Source organism: Chenopodium album, chromosome 27 (genome assembly GCF_948465745.1).
Source record: "Chenopodium album chromosome 27, dcCheAlbu1.1, whole genome shotgun sequence".
NCBI classification, from domain to species: domain Eukaryota; kingdom Viridiplantae; phylum Streptophyta; class Magnoliopsida; order Caryophyllales; family Amaranthaceae; genus Chenopodium; species Chenopodium album.
This window is the reverse complement of record NC_137860.1, coordinates 27,754,009-27,775,567: the sequence shown is the minus strand read 5'-3', so window position 1 is coordinate 27,775,567 and position 21,559 is coordinate 27,754,009. Positions and strand designations below refer to the sequence as shown.

Below are 21,559 nucleotides of genomic sequence, written 5' to 3'. Positions count from 1 at the left end.
AGGGTGGGATGTCATGCCAAATCATGTAACTCTCACAAATACGAAGTATGGGATACAATTTCTTTCAAATTACAAATCACATGCGAATCACAAAAACAAAAAAGGATTGTTTTTAATAAGGAAAATTAGCCTCATTCCTCAGTCAGAGGTGATCTTTCCTCGTTTCAATTTTAAGAAATATACAAATAGTCGTATGTTCTCCTTTTGTAATCTCATTTTCTGATGTACAACTAGTTTAAATCACAAAAAAGTGATCTAAAGAATGAAAAATGGAAAGATTATAACTTAACAAAGTAGATTAATTTAAATCAAACAAGTGCAGTTAAATCAAACAAACATCTAGACAAGCCAAAGGGATTTTAGTGCAGTTCAGAAAAAAAATTCTGCATAATAAGTAGTCTTGCACTCATACAGAAAGAAGTAACAAGATAACATAAGGATTTACAGTTTTACACGCATAAGAGAACCTAAACGAAGCAATAAACACAATTTAGTCCAAGCAGAAACTTGAAGTCATATTACTCTCTATTATTATACAGCTAGATCATAAAAAATCTAAAAGAGATAAACAAAAACGAAAGACAAAAAAAATTCTAGCAGCAGAACTGTCAACTTACAGGAGTTGTAGGCTTAACCGGCACAAAACTGAAAGGCTTCACTAATCTCTTAAGAGCATTGACAATACCACAAAAAAGTTTTCTAGCTCAAGTTCTTTTGCAGCTGCATAAAATACTGCATTAAGAGAATAATGGTGGAGAGCGAAAAAGCAATGTAAAGGATGATTACTGAAGGAGATGGGCATAGTTGTGTTTTGCTGATTAAGGGATAATGAGAGCTACAATAGAACTGACAGAGTGAGTTGTCATGGAGGATTTTTGGCAATGTTTAAAATGATGTTACTTATGAACCATTAGGTTGGATTAAACTTGATTACAACACATCACTACTTTTTAAGGGAATGGATTAAGGGTAGATTTAATCCCTTTTTTCCTTAATTACTTCAAGAGATAATTAGTAGAAATTTAATCCCTTTTTAAGGTAATGGGTTGATATTGAATATTAGGAATACATCTATACTAATATATCTATACTAATCTATACTAATATATTAAAAGGCGTTACTAAAAACGTCTATGTGCCACGTAGAATCCGTCAATTTGCCACGTCGCTTACTCAATTTCTTATTATACCACGTCATCCACTCAACACCTTAATGAACACTTGACCTCTTAAAAGAAAGGTTATTGTTCAACCATCTAGACTAATTGTCAATTATGCTTTAACCTTGCACAATAAATAATATTATACTATAAAGTATTGAAGACACATACTATATACACACTATTAGATACTCTTAAAATTAGCAGTTACACAACTATAAAAATAGTAGCCCGGAGCAACGCCCGGGCTACTCACTAGTTGATGATTATACGTAGCTCGTTGGTTTACATATAACAAAAACCTTTATACGATTATACATAGTATTATATTAAGGCCTTCCAAATATGCTTGTTTTGTTTTCAATTTATTCTGACATCTGCAATTGTATATGAAAAGTATTGGCACCCATATTTTCTAGCATTAATACACACTAATCATTACTGTAATAAAATTACGTACACTCCACTATATAAAAGTTGAATCATATAGCCAAAAATGTACTGTACTCATTTTGAAGCCACACATACATCTCATTTCACTATTTTTGGACCAAGGAAACAGACGTATATACTCCAAATAGTAATTCCATAAAGATCAAAATCAACAGACTAGGAAAATGAAAAGCCTATAGGAAGGTAACTAAAGAATAAACCAGTAAATATTCAACACTCATACAGTCATTACGTATCTCTTTCGTGTACAGGCTGCATCGTTCAGTAGGAGATAACCAAGCAAACTTCAGTTCTTTAACATTTATGGTCAACATAACTTATCTCCCAGAGCTCGACATCTTTTCCTCTCTCATACTCTTGTACATATTGAGGAATTTCTGAAAGATCGATACGCTTGCCAGTAAAACCTGGAAAAGATACATTTGTGAGAGGCTTTCATGTTATCCAATTACAAAACTAATGTTTGTCAAACCATACAAGAATTAAGAACAAGATGACAACACAATTGAAACATGATTTATAACTAACCCTCAATTGAAACATGATTTATAACTAACCCTTTTCGTTCCTCAAAAAGCTAAGGAAATGTGAGTACCCATTGGCAACAACATCAAGATCATGCAAGCTGAAATTGTAGCGCTTCTCCAACGCAAGATACAGAACCTGAGGAGCAAAATCTACTTCATTATAGATGAAACTCTCTTTCAATGAGGCTATAGGAAATTAGGAAGTTATAAAAAAATTTGGAGAAAATTATGAAAGATCTTTGATTTCCTGCTAAGCTTTACTATAGTTTAATACTGCCAAAACAACAATAATCCACGACATAGTTTAAATCCTAACATAGGTTGAGCAAAATTGAAGTGCCAGAACAACATGCTGTTTACTAAGCAGGCTGATACAATGCGCGTCAACATCACTAGTAATAAATCCCAGCCTCAGATTCAATTGCAAGAGATATTGAAAGGTAATGAGGCACATAAATTTTTTAAGAAGCAGAATTTCTGCACTGTAATGAAAAATTTGTTGCAAAACCCAAGGGCCAAACAGTTGAGTCCCAAATCGGAGATCTAGAAGGTAGTATCTTAAGAAAGTTTGTTGTTCGATCCTGTGTAGTTCCATTTCCTTGAAAGTGCAATATATTGTTTGACTGGCCACTGGAAGTTCCATTACCTAGGGAAACAGGGGTTTCCTATAGAGTGAATAAATATGTTTTTGCGAACAAAACAACTCCACACTTTTCCACTTACTTTGTTTTATACATGTCAACCACATAAGTACTAAGAGTAGAAGAATGCTCCAAAGTCCAAAGGATAGGAGTGTCATTAAAGGTCTTTACACCTCCTTTTAGACTTCAAAAAAGGTGGTTTACTAAAAATAATCCTTGATTCAAAATAAATTGCCATAAATTTATAATTAAATTTTTTTTGGAATTTAGCATACAGCACAGCAATTTATTTTCAATACCTTTTTAGAATGTTGGCACATGATCTTCTGCAGAACACTGAAAAAGGCATCAGTTAACTCATCACTATATATCACATCTGCAGCTAACAGCACAGATGCTCTATTAACTTCTTCAACCTCAGCAGATGTCCAGGAATACCTGAATGGAATATTTACCACTGTAAATAAGCATACCCTCCCCACTGAAAAATATATGTTAACACAAATGTGGAGGATTCTGATGACCTTCTCTAATGTAAATGGAAATTAAATCTATAATGAAAAGTGCAATCACTCCAATATGGTTTCTCTACCTTACTCCAGAATCCAAATCCAAAGGTGGCCATGGTTTCTGCCAATCAAGCTCTCGTACTTTGACTGGAGATTCACCTCCAAACAATCCAGAGTTGATGTGAGCATTCCTTGCACAGTTGTCGAGAATTTCAATGCCATGGTCTAGGAATGATTATTATACAGAGCATCATTAGTAGCACATATAGTGCACAAGATTTTGCATAACAATTAATAAATTGTATAATCTTGATCCAGACTTTCAGGACATGAAATGCAGCTTGAGTAGCAATTTAATTAAAATTACCTGTTATGAATACAGCCTTCGCAACATGTGCAATTAATATACCAACCAATCCTGACAAAGACAGAATCAGGATCCTGTGAAACAATGAATAAGGGTTCTTTAGGTTACCAGCATCAGCTTCACATAACACATTTAAATCCAGATTCATAGAATTTTTAAGCATGTTAGAATGTGTAGAGTAATAGTTTGCCCAAGGGCTCCAACATCATCAAGGTAAACTTTAATTATACTATTTCCTCAGTTTTATGATGATCCTCCTTTTCCTTATAAAATGTTTCAAGATGGATGTCCCACTTTCGGAACTTTAACTCTGTTTTAATGCATTACTTTTGATAAATCCCATTCATTTCTCAATTCAAATAAGACAAACATTATGGAAAAGATGAATTATTCAAGATCCTTTTTACAACTAAAAGCTTGACTTGCACATCCAATTCTTACGTCATCATGATGAACACATCATATAAGAGAACATTACCTGTGCCAGCACCAAGTTCAACAGCAACAACACCATTGAATACAGACGAAGAAGACATCTTGTGCAATACATAATCTGCTAATATCAATTCGGCCCTCCAAACCTGAAAAGGGAAAATTATAGAAAAAGCTAACAGTCTAGAAAAGCACTTATAAATTCATTCGTATTCTACATTTTCATAATAATAATAACAATAGCTGTAAAATGCATGAAACCCAAAAAGAGTAAAGTCGATAAATGGTGTATGAAAAGCTATAAATTCTTTCACTGGTACAGTCATATAAAACTCCCATGAGCTGTGAAGTGAACTACTAAATCGTGTTCCAAATTTGACTACATCATTGCCGTGAACTACATGCAAGTATGCAACTGTTGGAGCATAATGATACAAATAGTAACAGTGTAACACACATACACTACTGACAGATTGTGTACTGCTTTCAGCATAAATATTTATAGCTGCATATGGCTTGAAATCTTGAATGCTTGAACACATAAATAGATTTTCATTTCATCTTATCCTTAGTTATCTTTCTTATCTTTTAGTTTGAGTGAATTGGACAGTCACCTGCAGACCCACACTTGGAATGGTTGATGTAATATTGTGCTGAATGCTGACAACACCAGTGTGGTAAGATTGTTCTGCACAAAAACAGATTTCTTCAGACAAGCAGAAATCATAGGTATGGTAAGATTGGTAACTTGCAATGTATCTAGATGAGCGAATTCAGAAGGAAAGGAGTCAAGGATACAATCTCCTTTAACCCGATACAAATATAAATTAGGGAATGGGAAAAGCAATAAAGGGATTCATTTTTCTTCTCCTCTTCAAAATCCAGATCTTTCCATTGCTAGAAAGACATGGAAAGAAAGATTTAGCATACTTCTTCCATTCCCTCAACTTCTTTTCCCTATCCTTCCCTCCATTTTTTACCAAGCATGTTATTTAAGGAAAAATACAGCAATTAAAGCCACTCACAAGATTTCTAATAATAAAAGCAGAAAACAATTGAACTAACACTATTTAACTTCTTACCATTGACCTAAAGCCAAATCATTCCATGATATGTTAGAACAAGGCACATATCAAAATGGCATTTCAGGCATAATAGCAACAGATACTTTACTTGACAATATGGCACAAAATATAACAGAGTGAGCTTTAAGAAATTAGTTGACACTGTAACACGACAAATAACAAATGAAATTGACTTTTTGAAAATTTAAGTTTTAAAGACTGGTTTGGTTAGATATCGATCATTAAGCACCAGGGTAAGCTCAAAAGTCCGGTCACTACCGTACAAAAATGTCAGAAGTAGTAAAAGTGGATAAAGGAGGAAAATCACAATTAAAGGAGGATGATAAATGTGGACATGCTTTGACTTACTGGTTCGTGTTCGTCGAGCTACAATGAGATCACCATCTTCATCTAAATCAATAGTTTGCTCTGGAGAACTAGATTCATCTTTGACATGGTCACCATGTCTACTCCCGGTGAGGTCATCTCCTATAACACTCAAAAACAAGAGAAACTTAATGGGTGGAATTCTTCCAGTTAACAGTTAAGACAAAAGAGCACAAATAAGCGACAATTGAGGCTCCACCAAAATGCAGGCTGAAGAGGGTTCAATGCGAAAATCAACTATAAAATTGATGGTGCAGAAAAGAGTTACTTCTATCCACACAGTATCTAACAGCTAATTATTTTTGTTCAATATGTAACTTCTATGAGCTTTGTCCATTTCCAGCAAAGTATGGTCATAGGCTCAAAGCATAGTTGCTGATGTATTTATTAGCTACAAGTGCAACTTCAATGTAATACAGTGGTTGCAACATAAAAAGGATTTTTCTGTATTACTGAACTGAACAACCTATTAAAATACCTAATGTCCTCTATCTCGCCAAGTTTTCTCTACAGGTTACTAGTGCCATTAGGTATACTGCGAAAGCTGAGAAGAGCATGTGGCTTTGTCTTTTTTAATATGTTCACCTTCAACCATTCCCTAGCTTTCCATTTGCTCTAGTCTCTCCAAAGCTTTGGTTTTAAAAATAGCTGCTTCTCAATAAGTCTTATTTCAACCCTAGTTGTTTGCCTATTTCAGCATAGGATTTGTTCCAATGACAAATAATTGCAATCATTCTGAAATTAGTTTGGATGACATTCAAAAATCCTTGTTTTGGTACCATGGCCTGGATTCAATCACTTTAGGTTGGCCCTAAAAAAGGGCCTAACCTAGTTTCCTTTCCACATCAAAAAAAATTGGGTTGAATCTTATCAAGCATTAAATAAACACTATGGCCTGCTGACTACAGAGGATGTCAACAGAGCCCCAAATATCCTCAGACATATAAACAAAAACCCAGGGCTTGTCAGTGACTGAGTGGCACAATAAATCAGTATAAATGATGTTGCGAAAGATGACCAAAGAGACACCTGGGTCAAGTTCTGGCTCCTTAATATAGTCCCTGAAACAAACAAGAAATCTATGGACTCTGTACGAACATTTTGGATAAAGTCAGCAAACCGGGTTGCAGAAGTATAAATTAAAAAAAAAGGAGTCATGTACTCATGTGAGATTAGAGAAAAAATACTTAACTGAATGATATATTATACTACTTTGCAGGGAGAGCTGATTTCATTGGTCACAACTGATTGTGTTTGTTAGCTACATGTTACAAGTTTACAACACTTACCACACAAGTAATAATGAATCTATCTTACTCAGATTCTTAGTTTCTTCACAAGCACCCCTGTCAGATCCAACACTCTGACATGGGTATGGTCATGGATACTTGACACATCATTTTTAACCAAAACATGGAACTTTTTCATACAAACAGATAGCCCAAAATTCGGATACATAACAATCTCTAACACAAATGGTCAAGTCCGAGTAATATAGGAAGTAATAAGTTTGTCATAAGATTCACAACTCTTAGATTTATATCAAATACACACTAGTCTCTACACAAATGGTCAAGTCTGAGTAACAAGAAGTAATAAGTTTGTCATAAGACCAGTCTCTAACACCATTGAATCAATGATCAAATCCAAGAAGCATAGGAAGTAATAAGTTTGTCACAAGATTCACGACACTTATATTTACGGACTTAATTTTCCAATTTGCAGAACAACTGAATAGTCTATAACATTCCCTCCCAAATTTTCTTCTGATGACCACAATTACTTCTTTCCCTCTCATCAAGGTTTTCCTGTAAGTCAATAGTGCCTACTACACTTCTACCTTATAATGCACAATGCTTTTTCTCTAACAAACTCCACTATTTGTGAATCAAATCTTTCCACAGATGACGGAAAATAACTAATGCCTCAAATAGACAGTTCATTATCCCAAGCTAAATTCAAATAAATTCATCAATCTAGGCCCCTAATTAGTTGATTGTACGAAATAATAAATGAATAAAAGCCTATTCCCTCATTCAATTCAGTGATTTTACAGAAACATTATTAGCTAGCAATTCAATCCCTCCCTCATACCAACATAGCGCGCCATTCAATTCAAACTTGTCATTTGATCTAATGTTCCTGTGTTGGCTTCTCGACACTATGACATGGGTATGAGTCCTACGACACTTAGTTTTGGACCAAAATCATGGAATTTTTTCACAAATTAAACGAGTCTGACACTTTGGACACATACCCATGTATCACACGAATACCCAATTCGAGTAACATTATAAACAACATAAAATCAAGCCAAAACCTCATACATGATGAAAATCAAGCTATATTCAGTAATTTAAAATTAAAACACAAACCAAAAGTAGTAAACACTCAATCCAAACAAACTTAAACATTAATCCCCAACATTCTTCATAGAGCACACGACACAAAACTCAAATTAACGGCGATAATAGCATAGAAACAGTAAGAAGAGATGAATGAAACGAAGAAGATAGAAATTAGGGATTACCAAATGGGAGAGAGAAGGTGAAATGAGAGGTGTAAGGACCAGAGAAGTTAGCAGGGCAACCCAGATGAACTTCGCTCATCACCTCCTCATTTTCCGCCATAGATATATTTGCACATTCGTTTTTGTGTTCTTCCATTCATGTACTGTTGCTCACTCAAAACTGGCTGCCTTAGTAGTTTAGTACTCATGTAATTTTATTGGTGAAACGACCAATATAACCCCTCATATATATCAGCCTTATAAACTTGTATTTCCTCGAGTGTATACTTCGATATTCAATAAAAATAATCTACCGAACAACTTTTTGTAAAATTAAATAACTTTTATTTACTCAATTTAAATTTACAAATATCAGGTAAATATAACACGAGCTATATACTTTAATTTTACAAAAACTTAAATTATTATTGCTAAATTAAACTTAAATTATTAAGTTTTTTGCTAAATTGGAGTAGTAAAAAACTTCAATTTAGCAATAAATAATAATTTAAGTTTAATAAATATCAGGTAGATATATATACTGAAATGATCAAATGACCCAACATTTAGCTTCTAAGTAAGCCTTTAAGCTAAAGACTGTAACCTTGATTTAGATTAAAAAGTCAAACTCAGTTGTATTTCCTGTCAAAAAAAAAAAAAGTTTACTTTGTTTACTGATGGTTTGTTCAATCTAACTGGTTGAAGCCAAAAGCCGAGCTAAGGCTTAGCTCAAAATAGTTTTGAAGCCCTACTTTTTGTTATGGAAACTTCGCAATGATAATATGATACATAAGAAAATAAGACGTGGTTCAAATCTTATATTTATATGATACATGTAATTACAAATTGTATGAACTAGTAAAATTAAGTGATTTTCCTAATGAAACACTGTTAGTATTAATACTTTCAAGGAATGCCCATCAGCATGGATTTTATTGAACTAAGCAAATTTACACAGTTCAGAACCCAGGAAAAAAAAAATTTACAGAGAACCAAAGACTAGTATACTTCTTCCTACAACTGTGTAAAACAAGATTTTAAAAAATACTAGAAGTTTTTATAGGTGAAAGGACCAGCATCTTTTTTTTACAATTCAAAATCACCTTGTACATTTTTCAGGACAGTTATCCTTTCTGCTAAATCATCAAATTCTGGCATCCTCGGATGCACATGCCCATCATTGACATATGAAGAAGATCTTACGTGTCTAATTGAAGTTTTAAGCAATTCAGACTGCTGCTGATCTGGTTGAAGAGATATACTCTTGTCCGGTTTCCTTCGACTGTCGTTTGCTTCCTTAATTTTTGGAGATGCAGGCTGATCAGGCTCGGAAGAAAAGTATCTTCGTCTACCTGGAGGTAGAGGCAGCTCAGATTTTGGTGTTCCACTATCTTCTTTTCTTAGAGCAGCTGGAGCACTTTCTGGTACCTTTTTTTTACCGAATTGAGTGAAAAACTTATCGAGTTTTGCTTCTTCCTCTTCCTCATCATCATCTAGATCAAGATCGTATCTCCTTGAATCTGTGACCCTCGCACTTAAGCTACCCCTTGGATCAATCTCATGCTCAGCATTTCTGGTTGTGCTCGCAGTGCTTGTTGATGGCTTCAAGAACTTTGTTCTCACTGATCTTGGTCTTGCTTTAGTTTTGCCAATCAAGTCATCAACCTCATTCTTCTGATTATTATCTTCGTCTGTATTATTACTGGATTTGATGTAAGGAGCAGGAATGATTCTATTAGTGAACGGCTTTCTATAAGCATTGTTTGGAATTTTTTCTTCTTGCATGCTATTTTCTTCCTGTGATTCCTCTGCAATATTTTCTTTCAGTCCTGTGCAAGAGTTTCGCCTTCTGGATTTAACTGGAAGAGTCTGCTCTTCATTATTCTGTTTGGCATCAACTTGTTTTCCTTTCACTAGATCTGTGGTAGACTTGTTTCTGAACAATGTTTGGCCATCACTAGCCCCATTTACAGCAGCAGTTTTTGCAGGTTTTTCCTGAAAATGATTGGTATTATGTGAGAAATAATGGCCTAGAATTAGCACGTACTCGTGTATATGAAACCTGGTGGTGAACCGACTTACTTGAGTAGGAAGGCTAGGACTTTGCAGTTGCTGCTCCATTTGTACAGGATCCCATGCCACGGAGAATTCTTGTGCTATTTCTTGCATCAATTGCAGCTTCATTTGTGTTGAAGGAGGTCTCGACAATAAGTTCTCCGTGAACTAACCATAATGTCAATGAACAAAAGATCAGGTATGCAACTACAGACCAAATATACTTAAGCCATATTAGCAGTAAGTCAATCAAAATTACCTCTTTACTGGTGAATGGCTCTAACGCTTTCCCATATTTGTCATAGAATAGATTTCTTAGCTCACGCAATTCAGGCAGATCAGAAAATCTAGCTGCAGCGTGTATCAAAGATGCCACAGCAACTTTGCATTCTTCAGGGCACTCACTGCAGAAAAAGCAGTTGATATCAATACAACTGTGGTACGTAGCGCTATTGTCTTCAGCAAACAGATGAACATAAGCACAAAAAAGAAATGACCTTGCAATTAAGGAAAAAGTCTTAGCCCTTAGGCCCTCTTCAGTGTTATCTCTAAATTTAAAGACTAGTACTTTCATACTCCATATAACAGAGTATATTTAATTTCATACTGTTAAATGTACCATTTGCAAATCCTATAGCAAGCATAATGTCCCATGGTCTAAACAATTACATGTGGTTTTAATGTTAGGCGAGTTTACAAACTATACCATCTAATCCATTTTCAAAGGTAAAACCTCTATACTCCTTCCATTTAAAATTAGTTGTCATATTGTCTCAACCTTATAAAGGACATATGACAAAATCGGGACCATTATTACGAAGTATGTTATAACAAGTGACAATGGACGGCTAAAATTAGTACAAACTGTATGTTACTATCAGTATCTGACTATCTGCACATCTAAGGGAATATTAGACATCCTTCCTTGTATAAAATACAAGAGAGAATTAATTATTCTGGGGTCAAAACAAAATGAAAGGCAGTTGATATGATTGCTACCCACAACTTCAACAACCTATTTGACTTAACAAAATCTCTAAAAAATAAACTACAACCAATTTGACTTTACATGTTACTTTATAGCTGAGATACTTGGTAAAACAATTAAAGTTTATGAGTAAACTCTCCTTAATGAAGAGAACACATGCTTGCCAATCACAATCATAACTTGATAGTTGTAGACATGTTAATAAAATGTCATAAAAGTCTTCTATCTAAAAATAAATTAGCAGAATCATAGTCTACAAAGAAATAGACATTATGATCACAATTCACCAAATGCAAATGATACCTTTGCCTGTGCATTTCCTTGAGATTTTCGATGATGCAGGTGCAACATTGCTCTACGTACCCATAACACAAAGACAGGTTTAACTCGACATATAGCCCTTCCGCCTACATGAACAGAAAAAATATGGCACATAAATCATGTCACGCCTAAATATCATCATGTACGTACGACTAGTACATTTGAAGATCACACCAAGAAATGTCCAAAACATTAAGAATTACCATAGATAAAACATTTGCCCATTCGAGACGACTCCATAAAAAAGCTAAAAAGCTCACTCCAGTTTTCTGTAGGAATGTTGATCATATTTTTTATAAGCCGCTCAACATGACATGGGGCATGTTAGCACTCACCCTATAACAAGGTGCTTGTATATGAAATTAACAAGCTTGTACTTAATGAAAGCAAGTTATTAATTATCCACCTAAAGTTTATTTTACATTAAATACAATCATTAAATTGATGATGATTAGCCCTATTAATTCTAAAATGTAGTTAATATGGTTTAGCAATTAGCATACAAATCATTTTCAAAACGTTACGAAAAGAATGGCATGCAAGCTCCAAATACACTTAAACCGGATATATCTTTTATTTCGGCAAATAGAGGGCTAATAATGTAGACGAGTTTTGATCATGAAATATTTTCGAAACAAGAAACAATAGGTGAAAGAATAATAAGATACCCTGCCATAGGCATTACGATCAAGGTTGCTTTTCAAAAGCTCAGCTATATCTTTCTTCAAAAACCTCTGCATTGCATTGCGTCTCTTCTTTATCACCTCTAATCGCGTTTTTGTGCGACTCAACAACGATTTGCTGTTTTACATTCACAAATCAACATCAAATCGCAATTCCCAGAAACTCAATTAAATAAAAATCTTCATTAACAACTAAATCCAGATTCGCAATAATTGATACCAGCAACAAAACCCCAGAAAACATGAACATCTTTAACTACAATCAATAAAAAAAAAAAACCCAGAAAAAATCTTTAACCAGGAATCAGCAAAAACCCAGAAAAGCATTTCACTAGTAATCAATATAAACCCCGAAAAACCCAAAATCCCATTGATAAAATCCACACAAAAACCCACAAATTTCAATAAAAATCATTCGAAGAAGAAAAAACAGAGCATCAAAATAATTCTTAAAATCATACCATTTTGTTCTGAAATTACTGCGAAAAATTCCGTTCAACATTTGTTCTGAATAATTTGATATCCTCAGAATATTATAGTATATATAAAAGAAAATAAGAATGAAAAATTCAATCGAATGTGGGAAGTATAATTGGTTGTGTTTAAGCCAATCAAGTCACGGAAAGAATGAGGGAAAATTTTGGATAAGAACAAAATTCAACCCAGAAAAATTAATAATCAAGAAAAGCAAAATAAGGAAAAGAATCTGATAATTGATGAACTGTGACGAAGAAAAAATACCCAGAAAAATGAAATTTATAGGGAGAGTAAAAGAAGGAGCAGCTGAGGTGGAGGGAGGATGCCACGTAGGAGAGAGAAAGCTGAAAAAGAGGGCAAGAGAGTCTGTTAACAAAGGTGATATGAATATAAGGGAGTTGGTTTATCTCTGTAATAGTCATACAAAAATATACAATATGGTTATAAAATGATAAAACAGGGTGTAAGAAATTAGGACATGGTTGGAGATTATTTGAACTTTTCTAATGTCAAGTTGTTGTGATTGCCTCAACTTGGAGGTTTCAATTTGTAAGGTGTAGTGTGGGACTATATCCATGGCCGAATCGGGTTTTAAAGATATTATTGGAAAATTCTTATAATTATTCTTTATGAAATAGAAATGTGACAATTTTTTCGAATGTCTGTATTTAGAAATAGAAATGGAATTTAATAAATAGGTTTTTCTCTTTTAAAAAAAATTAAGAATGTGTGATTTATGGATGGCTACTTGACACACATTAGAAATTTATGTTAGAGATATGATATATCGGAAATATATATCATATCTCTAACAATTTAGAATGTATACTCCATATTTCAAAGTTTAATTAAGTTCAAGCTAGAATAATTAAGAACTCAGGTAATTATTTCCAACATCTAGAAATGGTTAAAATTTATTCAAACATTTAGAATTGTTGTACAAGTATGTGATTTTTTTGTAGGGTGGATTGAGAGAAGTCAAGGAACATAGCCTTGTGGATTTTTATTTAAATAATATATATATTATTTTTAATTATTAATATGATGTGTGATTGATTGATGGATTTGATGAAACGTCATGTTGTAGTATTTGATATAAAGTCATTATTACATCAATCGACGTCTGATTTTATCACAAATTTCTAAACAGATACATTCAACGTAAATTACAAAGTAATCCGAGTGCACTTATCATAACCATTATAATATCGTCTCACCTAGCAAAGAATATTAATTGGTTAAGATAAAGTTGAAGAGGAAAAGGGTGAAAAAATAGATAAGCTAGAAATGAGCTGGATGATTGCAAGGCAATGGGTTGTAACAAACTAATTAAGTTATGCTTGATACTTACGTAGCCGGCGGAACAGGGTTGTGGTGGGGGCTCTATCTGATTCTCTATCTCTTACTATATGGTATACACAAATTATTTATAAACGTTGTCCTACGTTATACAAGTATATACTTTTAGATTTGGTCTTCTTGTTCATGATTTTTGCAATTATGCTTCCCTTATTAATACTTGGGATTCTTTTTCTTCAACCTAAGCTAAGCATACAACATAATATATACTTGTTGTATAATGGTATAATGTTTTATTCTTCCCTTTTTACTAAGGTTTTAGATTGTAAATATGGAGTATATATATGAGATATGAAGGTAACTAGTTATCTACTTAACATCCCGGTGTAAGGGTGTAAACTTCTTACTTATTATGCTTTTGATCTTAAGCGCTTGAATTGAAAGGACATGTACAAACATGAAAGTTTTGTTACAATTGAATGTAGGATGGAATTTTTTTTTTTTTTTTTTTTTTAAACAATGAATTTAGGATGGAAATTAAACACAGTACATGAAGTGAATACATTTAATAATGTGTGCCAAGTGTCAATTTTTTTTAAATAAAATTTTTACAGGCTAAATAAACTTTCAAATTTTTTTTTTTTTTTTAACCTCCATTCCAAATACTACAACTTGATCTATTATTTAAGCATATATATCATGAATATAATGATATACTATTATGAAAATATCCTTTACATGTTCAAAGATAAAATCAGAATCAAGCTAAGTGATCCGATGCTATCTTAATCGAGGCAACCTTTAACTCTTTTGAATGGCTCAAACAAATTAATGAATGAAGATATAGTTGGATAGATGCACCCAACTAATTTAACCCAAGCACATACAAAGGACTTGTTCACTTCAGCTTATTAATTTTAATTCAGTTTCAATCAGTTCAGTTCAGCTCCTAATTTTCTTCTCTCATAAAATATTCAGATCAGTTCAACTTCGTTTAGTTCAGCTCAGTTCAGTTATGTGAACAAGCCCAAAGTACATCTAAAGTTTTGTATACAAGTAATACAATTTTATAGTGCAGTTTGACATATATAGTACAAGTTAGTATACATTCTAGCTCTTCCCGATATTCTAGCTACAAATAATAGATCTATATGCACACTATGCATGCATAAAATATTTTTAAAAGCATATACGCGGGATTACTGAATGTTACATGATATATATGCTTAGATTATGATACGATGATAATGTTGAAAGTGGTAGCTAGCTAGGTCTTGCAAGATGAATGTACATACAATCCACACTTACTCTTGTCTGTACATCAACTGGCCTTTTTCGTTAAGCATTAGATTACACCCTAAAGTTGTCCATATTTGTTGCCATTAGTAACAAAAGTTACTACAATTAGAGACGAAATAAATACTAGAGGAAAGCAAAGGAAAGGAGGGTGGGAAGAGAGGAAAACAGCTGTGATACAAATCACATGGAATGTCTTACCTTAATTTCGTGTCCAATTACTTGCGTTTTTGTAATTGCTTGGTCCACAAGGTTTAATTTTTATACTTGATTCATTGCTTTAATTTTGAATTAGCTAATGCTTGCAATTAAACACTACCTTGAGTTGTTGTACTCAAATATTTTACTTTATTATAATATAAATGGATAAAACAATAATTATACCAACTAGTGAGTAGCTCAGACATTGTCCGGGGTTGCTATTGTTGTAGCTTGCAATCAGTAATTTTTTAAAGGCTTTTTAAAATTGTAATTGTCATTATCAAACTAAATTTGAGTTTTTTTTTTTAGTATATTTTTTTAATTGAACTTTGCACTTATATAATTTTTTTTTACATATTAATAACATACTAGATAATTGGCTTAGATGGTGAATTAGTTATCACTCTTATAAGAGGTTGAGGGTTGCTTGGGGGATGTGACATTATTTGAGTGATGATGTGACATCCTGAGATGTTGGAAAGATGACGTGTAACACACTATCATGTCATCCATTTACGAAATTACGAGTGAGGCGAGTGTTTGGTTAGGAGAGGTTTGATACAAAATATAAAAATAAAAAAAAAAAAGAAAAAAAGAAAGAAAAAAAGAGAGAGAGAGAGAGATTGTTTGACTAACTCAAACGTCAAACCTCTAATTTGAGTGTTTGGTTGAGAAAAAATTTAGGGATAAGAGTTTGAAGTCCAAAAGGCTAATTCTGAATAAGCTAGTACCATGCATGAGCTTTTTTGTAAGAGAGGTTCAGGGTAATTGATCGAGGAGAAATGTATCAAAATCTCTCTGTTTTGTAATTATTTAATTATCCTAACACTTTGTCTGAATGACGGTTCACTATTCATATAATTAACTTGACTATATTTTTTTATGAATATATAATAAACATACTTTGTCATGTAAATATTTTGAAATTAGTCTAGATGTAAATTTTCAATATATATAACTTTATACTTCTTAATAATATATAATTATAAATATTAATGGTTAAAGTTATGTATTGTCATATATGTCAGTAAAAGTATTGCGATTATTATGAAACAAATGTAATACCTTGTAATAAATTGTAGATGGTGTCTGATTAGGATAGGTTTGGGGCAAAATGGAAGGTTTAATAAGGTAAATAAAGGTTTGACTCAAACCTTTTACCTAAGTGTTTCTGTATATCAGTATATGTTTGCAAGAGGATGTAGGAAAGTATTGAGTCCAAAAAAAAAAAAAAAAAAAAAAAAAAAAAAAAAAAAAAAAAAACTACAGTAATTCTGAAAATGCGCATTTAAAAGAAAAGAATATGAGAGACTAGAGTGATTATGTAAAAATAAAAAATAAAAAATAAAAAATAAAAAAAATAAAAAAAGACCATCAAAGGCCCAATATGGCTGTCCAAAATGAATAAATCAGGGGCCCAATAGGCCAACATGAACTCCAACATGTTTCTTTTTTATTTTTATTTTTTTTTAATTACGCCATTCGTCTCAAATTACTCGCAGCGTTTTGACTTTTGTACGTACTATTCACATATCTCACTTTGACCATCTTTTTTAACTAATATATAAAAGTCAATATATATTTTTTTTTAGAGGCAATATATAAAAGTCAATATAATCATATAAGATGTTGTTGAGTTTATTTTAATATATACTTTCTCAATATACAATTTTTATAGACTTTATAAATATATAATAAAGATATTGAAGGTCAAACATTTGCATCGGCAAGCATGTCAAGTTTAAATGTTGCAAATAAATTGGGACAAAGGGAGTATTATTTTTTATTTCTATTGTAATTATATTTTGAAGCGATGCATGCTTATATTCGCTTATAGTTTTAGCTTGTAATCCTAGTATTAGAAATATGTGACTATGTGCTGATCAACTGTGTGGGTTGGGTTAAGAATCAAGCCATATTATATTGAGTTTGAGTTGCGTCCGTGTTTTCATACATGTTGGAATTGAATTCTAGTCATTTAAAATATAACCAAGTTGCACTCAAATCAAACTTTTTTGATCTTGTAATCTCTTCTTATGTTCTCATGTACAAATTGTTCATTGATTAATGAATGACATTTTACTTTTCTTCAAAAAAAGTTCTCTCAAATCGGGTAATTACATTTTTTTTTTTTTTGTATGATACAATTATGGACTTATGGTGATGTTTATTTAAGACCAATCGTCTTAAAAAGAGGGGAAATAATTGTTTTTGATAATGAGAGTGTCCAAATAAGAAGGAATTGAAGAGACAAATAATATGAGGGGAGATGGTAAAGGATTCAAATTGAACTAGTCTTTTGACCCGTTTGATGCACGGGTTGTTACTTTGGGCTATTTTCATATGTAGGTATGTTTTTTAATAGTTGAAACTTTTGAGGAAGTAATTGTTTCAATGCTAAAACTTAAAAGAGAAAGAGAATTGTGGAAAAAGATAAAGGAATTTAATTATGTATATATACATGAAGATTGTGGGATATGCAATGGCATATTGGTTTAAGTTATATTTTAAGTCTAGGAGATGAAAAGACAATTTCTATTATAATTTATATGTTTATGTAATGTGTATTAATTAGTTTAATTTTATTTTATTATAGTGGAAATGAACCCCTTCATTTTCTTACTTGAATTTGCAAGTTAAAAAATGCATAGACTTAAACAAAAAGATTAAGGGAGGTGACATGTGTTATATGGAGTAATGAGTAACTTATGATGACATGTGTCATATGAAAAATATGCGGTTTGTGTTTTTAAATACTAAGGGCCTGTTCATATTTACTGAACTGAGCTGAATTGAACTGAACTGAACTGATTGGAGCTGAATTGAACTGATTGGAACTGAATTGAACTGAACTGAATTGAGTTGAAATGAATATTTTATGTGAGAGGGAAATCAAGAGCTGAACTGAACTGAACTGAACTGAACTGATTGGAACTGAACTGATTGAAGCTGAACTGAACTGAAATTAAGTAAATATGAACAGGCCCTAAGTATAGATTAGTTTGTTTAGGGTATAAAATTTAATGATGCATTGTATACTTCAAATCTATACATATATCATTAATTAAAATGGAAGTTAATGAGGGCAGAGCAAACCCCTAAATATCTAGGGTTAGAGTGTTACCTCATTTGTCACATCATATCAAATACGGAGTAATAGGCGACCAAATTAATTACACTTTTGGTAACATTATCACTTAAGTAAGGAAAAAAAATGAAAAATTACCTTCAATCAAACAACAAAGTATTTTTAGAAAATTTCAATAAAAATAAATTATACTCCGTACATACCATGCAAACATAGTAAAGCACTGATGCATTGTTAGGGTCTGTTCACATTTACTGAAGTGAAGTGAACAGAAATGATTGGAGCTGAACTGAACTGAACTGAATAGAGCTGAAATGAATATTTTATGAGAGAAGATAATTAGGAGCTGGACTGAACTGATTAAAGCTGAATTGAACTGAACTAAACTAAAGGCCTGTTCTCATTGATTGAACTCAGCTGAACTGAAATGAATATTTTATAAGAGAAGGAAATTAGAGTTGAACTGAACTGAATTTCAACGTATGAGAACAAGACTTAAATTGAAATTAAGCTGAAGTAAACATGTCCTCAATTGATAAAATTCGCTTATCAAGATGATCGTATAGCCAACGCTAAAAAAGAACCCTTGTAAAGATAAATTATGCCCACAATGTTCCATTTGGGTCAAGTGGGTGGTACGTCCGGCTATTATATATCGTGGTGTCTCTACTTTTTGACTTTTTGTGTTGAAAATAAATTCGAAAAGGGGAGGTTACTGGGTTTATCTTTTCTGGAAAAAATCCCCAATTATTCTCAAACTCAATAACCAGACCAAACCCTAACCCTAGACAACGCCCAATCATGTCTAAGCAAGGTTCCTCTCTCATCTTTTGTCGCCAATTAACTTGAATCGATCATCGAATTTTACTTTGAAACTGACAATTTTTGCCCTAATTTTTTTGCAGGTGGAAAATTGAAGCCCTTGAAGCAACCTAAGAAGGATAAGACTGAGTTGGATGAGGTATTTAATTGTACATATTACCTTTTTTTTGTTTAAGTGTGATTTTTTTTGTGATTTGGATCGGAAATTAGGTTTTGATCTGTATTGATTGTGGTTTGATTTGCTTTTGGTGATTGTCGAATGAAAAGTTGTTTGATTGCCTTTTTTGAGCTAACTTTGAACGTTAATTTAGTTGTTTTGCCACTCTTTTGCTTTTAAATCAGTAATTTGTGCCTTATTTATATATTTGCGTCACTTGTGGAACTTTTTACATCGGAGGTCCAGAAATTGAGTCTTTACAACTCAATAATTGAACTGCTACTTAGATAGTATGGTATAGATTGGCTCAAGAATCCGTGGAACAATCGTTCGTCGAGGTTTTACTTATAGGCTGCATCTGTTTGCCCTGGATGTAGTAAATCTTTGAGTTAAGCTTGTATATGAATTAGTAAACTTTATTGATCCACGATGACTACTGTGAAACCTAAGGCGGATACAATGTTCATGCCTAAGGCGGATACAAGGTTCATGCCTTAGGCAGACTGGCAGAGTGAGGGCTCGGTTGTTTGTGTTCTTGCCTCAAAAATTGTGGTGAGCCATGATTGATCCATGATGAGTACCGTTTATTGTTTAGTGGTGTATTGAGTAATCAATATGTTCTTTACCATGATCTTTGCTTTATATTGTTAATCTTCTACAGTTCTACTTAACAAAGTGTAGCGGCTCTGTTTTAGCACTATGTTTAACTATGCTATCCTGGGACACATAGTTGAGTGTCTGTCACAAAGTCCACATCTAACGCAGAGTAGGAAGTCTATTGTCTGTATTTCCTTGATTTGATCGATCATTTCTATCATTGGCCCTCTAAAAGATTACCTTTTCTAATATTTATTTTTTGTGAGGCATCAATTATTCCATATGTTTATATGGCTGCTGTGGGAAACATTACTATAAGCTGTTCTCCTGCTCCAAAATGCAACAATTAATTTTTCTTGTTCCCGTCTTCCTAATACCAAGTATTAGCTCTTGATATATTTCTCATATGCTAAGGATCTCCTAGTAGTGTTTTATGTGCTAATTTATCTCCATGTTGGATGTATGCATGTATCTGGCTTTCCATGGTACCTTAAGTAAAATCATATCTTCTTCTAGCTGTTGTGAAATGTTTTCTTCTATTGGGGACATGTGAAAATGCATCAATCCCATGTTGGCCACTTAACTTTATTAAAAATTTGTCGTGTTGGGTCTTGTTTATGCATGTATCTGGATCAGTTTTTGCTGAAATACTTTCATGACTTCATTTGTTTGTGATGTAGGATGACAAGGCCGCTCTTCAAAAGAAGAAGGAAGAGGAGAAGGTGAGTACTTGGGATGTTTTTTCTTTGGTGTTTTGGCTTGTGGGAAAGACAGTCATCTGATTTGGTTTTCTTTTTCTTGAGCAGGCTCTTAAAGAACTTAGAGCAAAGGCATCTCAGAAGGGACAGTTCGGAGGCTCAGGACTGAAGAAGAGTGGAAAGAAGTGAGAGGATGTTCCTGAAACAAAATGCAATGAACCTTGCAATTATATGGTGTGCTATTGTTATTGTGATAACTATCGTAATTTAATGGTTGATGTTATAATGCTAGTCCAACTGAAGTTGCTAATGGTTTTCTTTATATAAAACTAATAATTTGAAGGCGAATTCATTAGCTTGGTCTGCATTTATATTAACGGCCTGTTTCTCTTTTTATACTTTTCTTGCCCCTGATGAATATCTATGTTAAGATGTGCTTGGTCTTGCCTAGGCTCACTTTTATAGATCATTATTGGTAAGTATTAGTCGGTGCACATGTCTACTTGTGTTCATAGTCTAGGAAGAGTAGAATTAGCAATTCTTTTCTGATACTTATGCTTTTTTGGCAAGTTTAACTTCAACTGATAATGTCTGATGAGGCTATGATTGTGTGAGAAGTCTGAGAACCATTTTTTTTTTCCACAACTATCGATGCCCTAATAACTATTTTTTTTTTATTTTTTATTAAGTAAATTCAATTCAGAGTAGTAAATAGTCAGGCACATAATCAATTGACTATTTTGTATTACTCCTTTGTGTGTTATGACCTAAATTGCAAGTTTGCAACGCGGCATTACAAACAAATCCCAGTTAATTACACTTTTTCTG

The 21,559-nt window shown here is 32.9% G+C and overlaps 2 protein-coding genes and 1 long non-coding RNA gene across 3 annotated transcripts; 1 reads left to right on the top strand and 2 right to left on the bottom strand.

Moving 5' to 3' along the window:
• Positions 1-1,646: 1,646 nt before the first annotated feature.
• LOC145620972 (uncharacterized) lies at positions 1,647-8,243 on the bottom strand. The gene is made up of 9 exons (XM_081675712.1): positions 8,071-8,243; positions 5,523-5,642; positions 4,704-4,777; positions 4,136-4,238; positions 3,658-3,708; positions 3,374-3,515; positions 3,081-3,219; positions 2,171-2,276; positions 1,647-2,020 (listed from the first exon to the last, which is right to left on the bottom strand). Exons 1-9 carry the CDS (start codon positions 8,204-8,206, stop codon positions 1,908-1,910), a joined length of 984 nt encoding a protein of 327 aa, XP_081531838.1. The 5' UTR covers positions 8,207-8,243; the 3' UTR covers positions 1,647-1,907.
• A 727-nt stretch (positions 8,244-8,970) lies between these two features.
• On the bottom strand, positions 8,971-12,894 carry LOC145621189 (uncharacterized). The gene is made up of 6 exons (XM_081675926.1): positions 12,558-12,894; positions 12,082-12,214; positions 11,396-11,499; positions 10,364-10,508; positions 10,132-10,272; positions 8,971-10,044 (listed from the first exon to the last, which is right to left on the bottom strand). Exons 1-6 carry the CDS (start codon positions 12,596-12,598, stop codon positions 9,136-9,138), a joined length of 1,473 nt encoding a protein of 490 aa, XP_081532052.1. The 5' UTR covers positions 12,599-12,894; the 3' UTR covers positions 8,971-9,135.
• A 6,234-nt stretch (positions 12,895-19,128) lies between these two features.
• On the top strand, positions 19,129-21,127 carry LOC145620604 (uncharacterized). The gene is made up of 4 exons (XR_014108260.1): positions 19,129-19,271; positions 19,363-19,418; positions 20,714-20,755; positions 20,840-21,127. It is a non-coding gene; the product is annotated as an uncharacterized LOC145620604 (long non-coding RNA).
• The last annotated feature ends 432 nt before the right edge of the window (positions 21,128-21,559 follow it).

What these genes read in the sequence shown, in the direction of transcription:
- LOC145620972 (XM_081675712.1), bottom strand. Translation starts at nt 8,206, where the DNA reads ATGGAAGAACACAAAAACGAATGTGCAAATATATCTATGGCGGAAAAT. An exon ending in AGCTCGACGAACACGAACCA is followed by an intron (nt 4,778 to 5,522) that starts GTAAGTCAAAGC and finishes GTTTTTGTGCAG; the next exon opens with AACAATCTTACCACACTGGT. An exon ending in TGTGCCAACATTCTAAAAAG is followed by an intron (nt 2,277 to 3,080) that starts GTATTGAAAATA and finishes TTTGCTCCTCAG; the next exon opens with GTTCTGTATCTTGCGTTGGA.
- LOC145621189 (XM_081675926.1), bottom strand. Translation starts at nt 12,598, where the DNA reads ATGTTGAACGGAATTTTTCGCAGTAATTTCAGAACAAAATG. An exon ending in AGTAATTTCAGAACAAAATG is followed by an intron (nt 12,215 to 12,557) that starts GTATGATTTTAA and finishes AATGTAAAACAG; the next exon opens with CAAATCGTTGTTGAGTCGCA. An exon ending in AGCCATTCACCAGTAAAGAG is followed by an intron (nt 10,273 to 10,363) that starts GTAATTTTGATT and finishes CATTATGGTTAG; the next exon opens with TTCACGGAGAACTTATTGTC.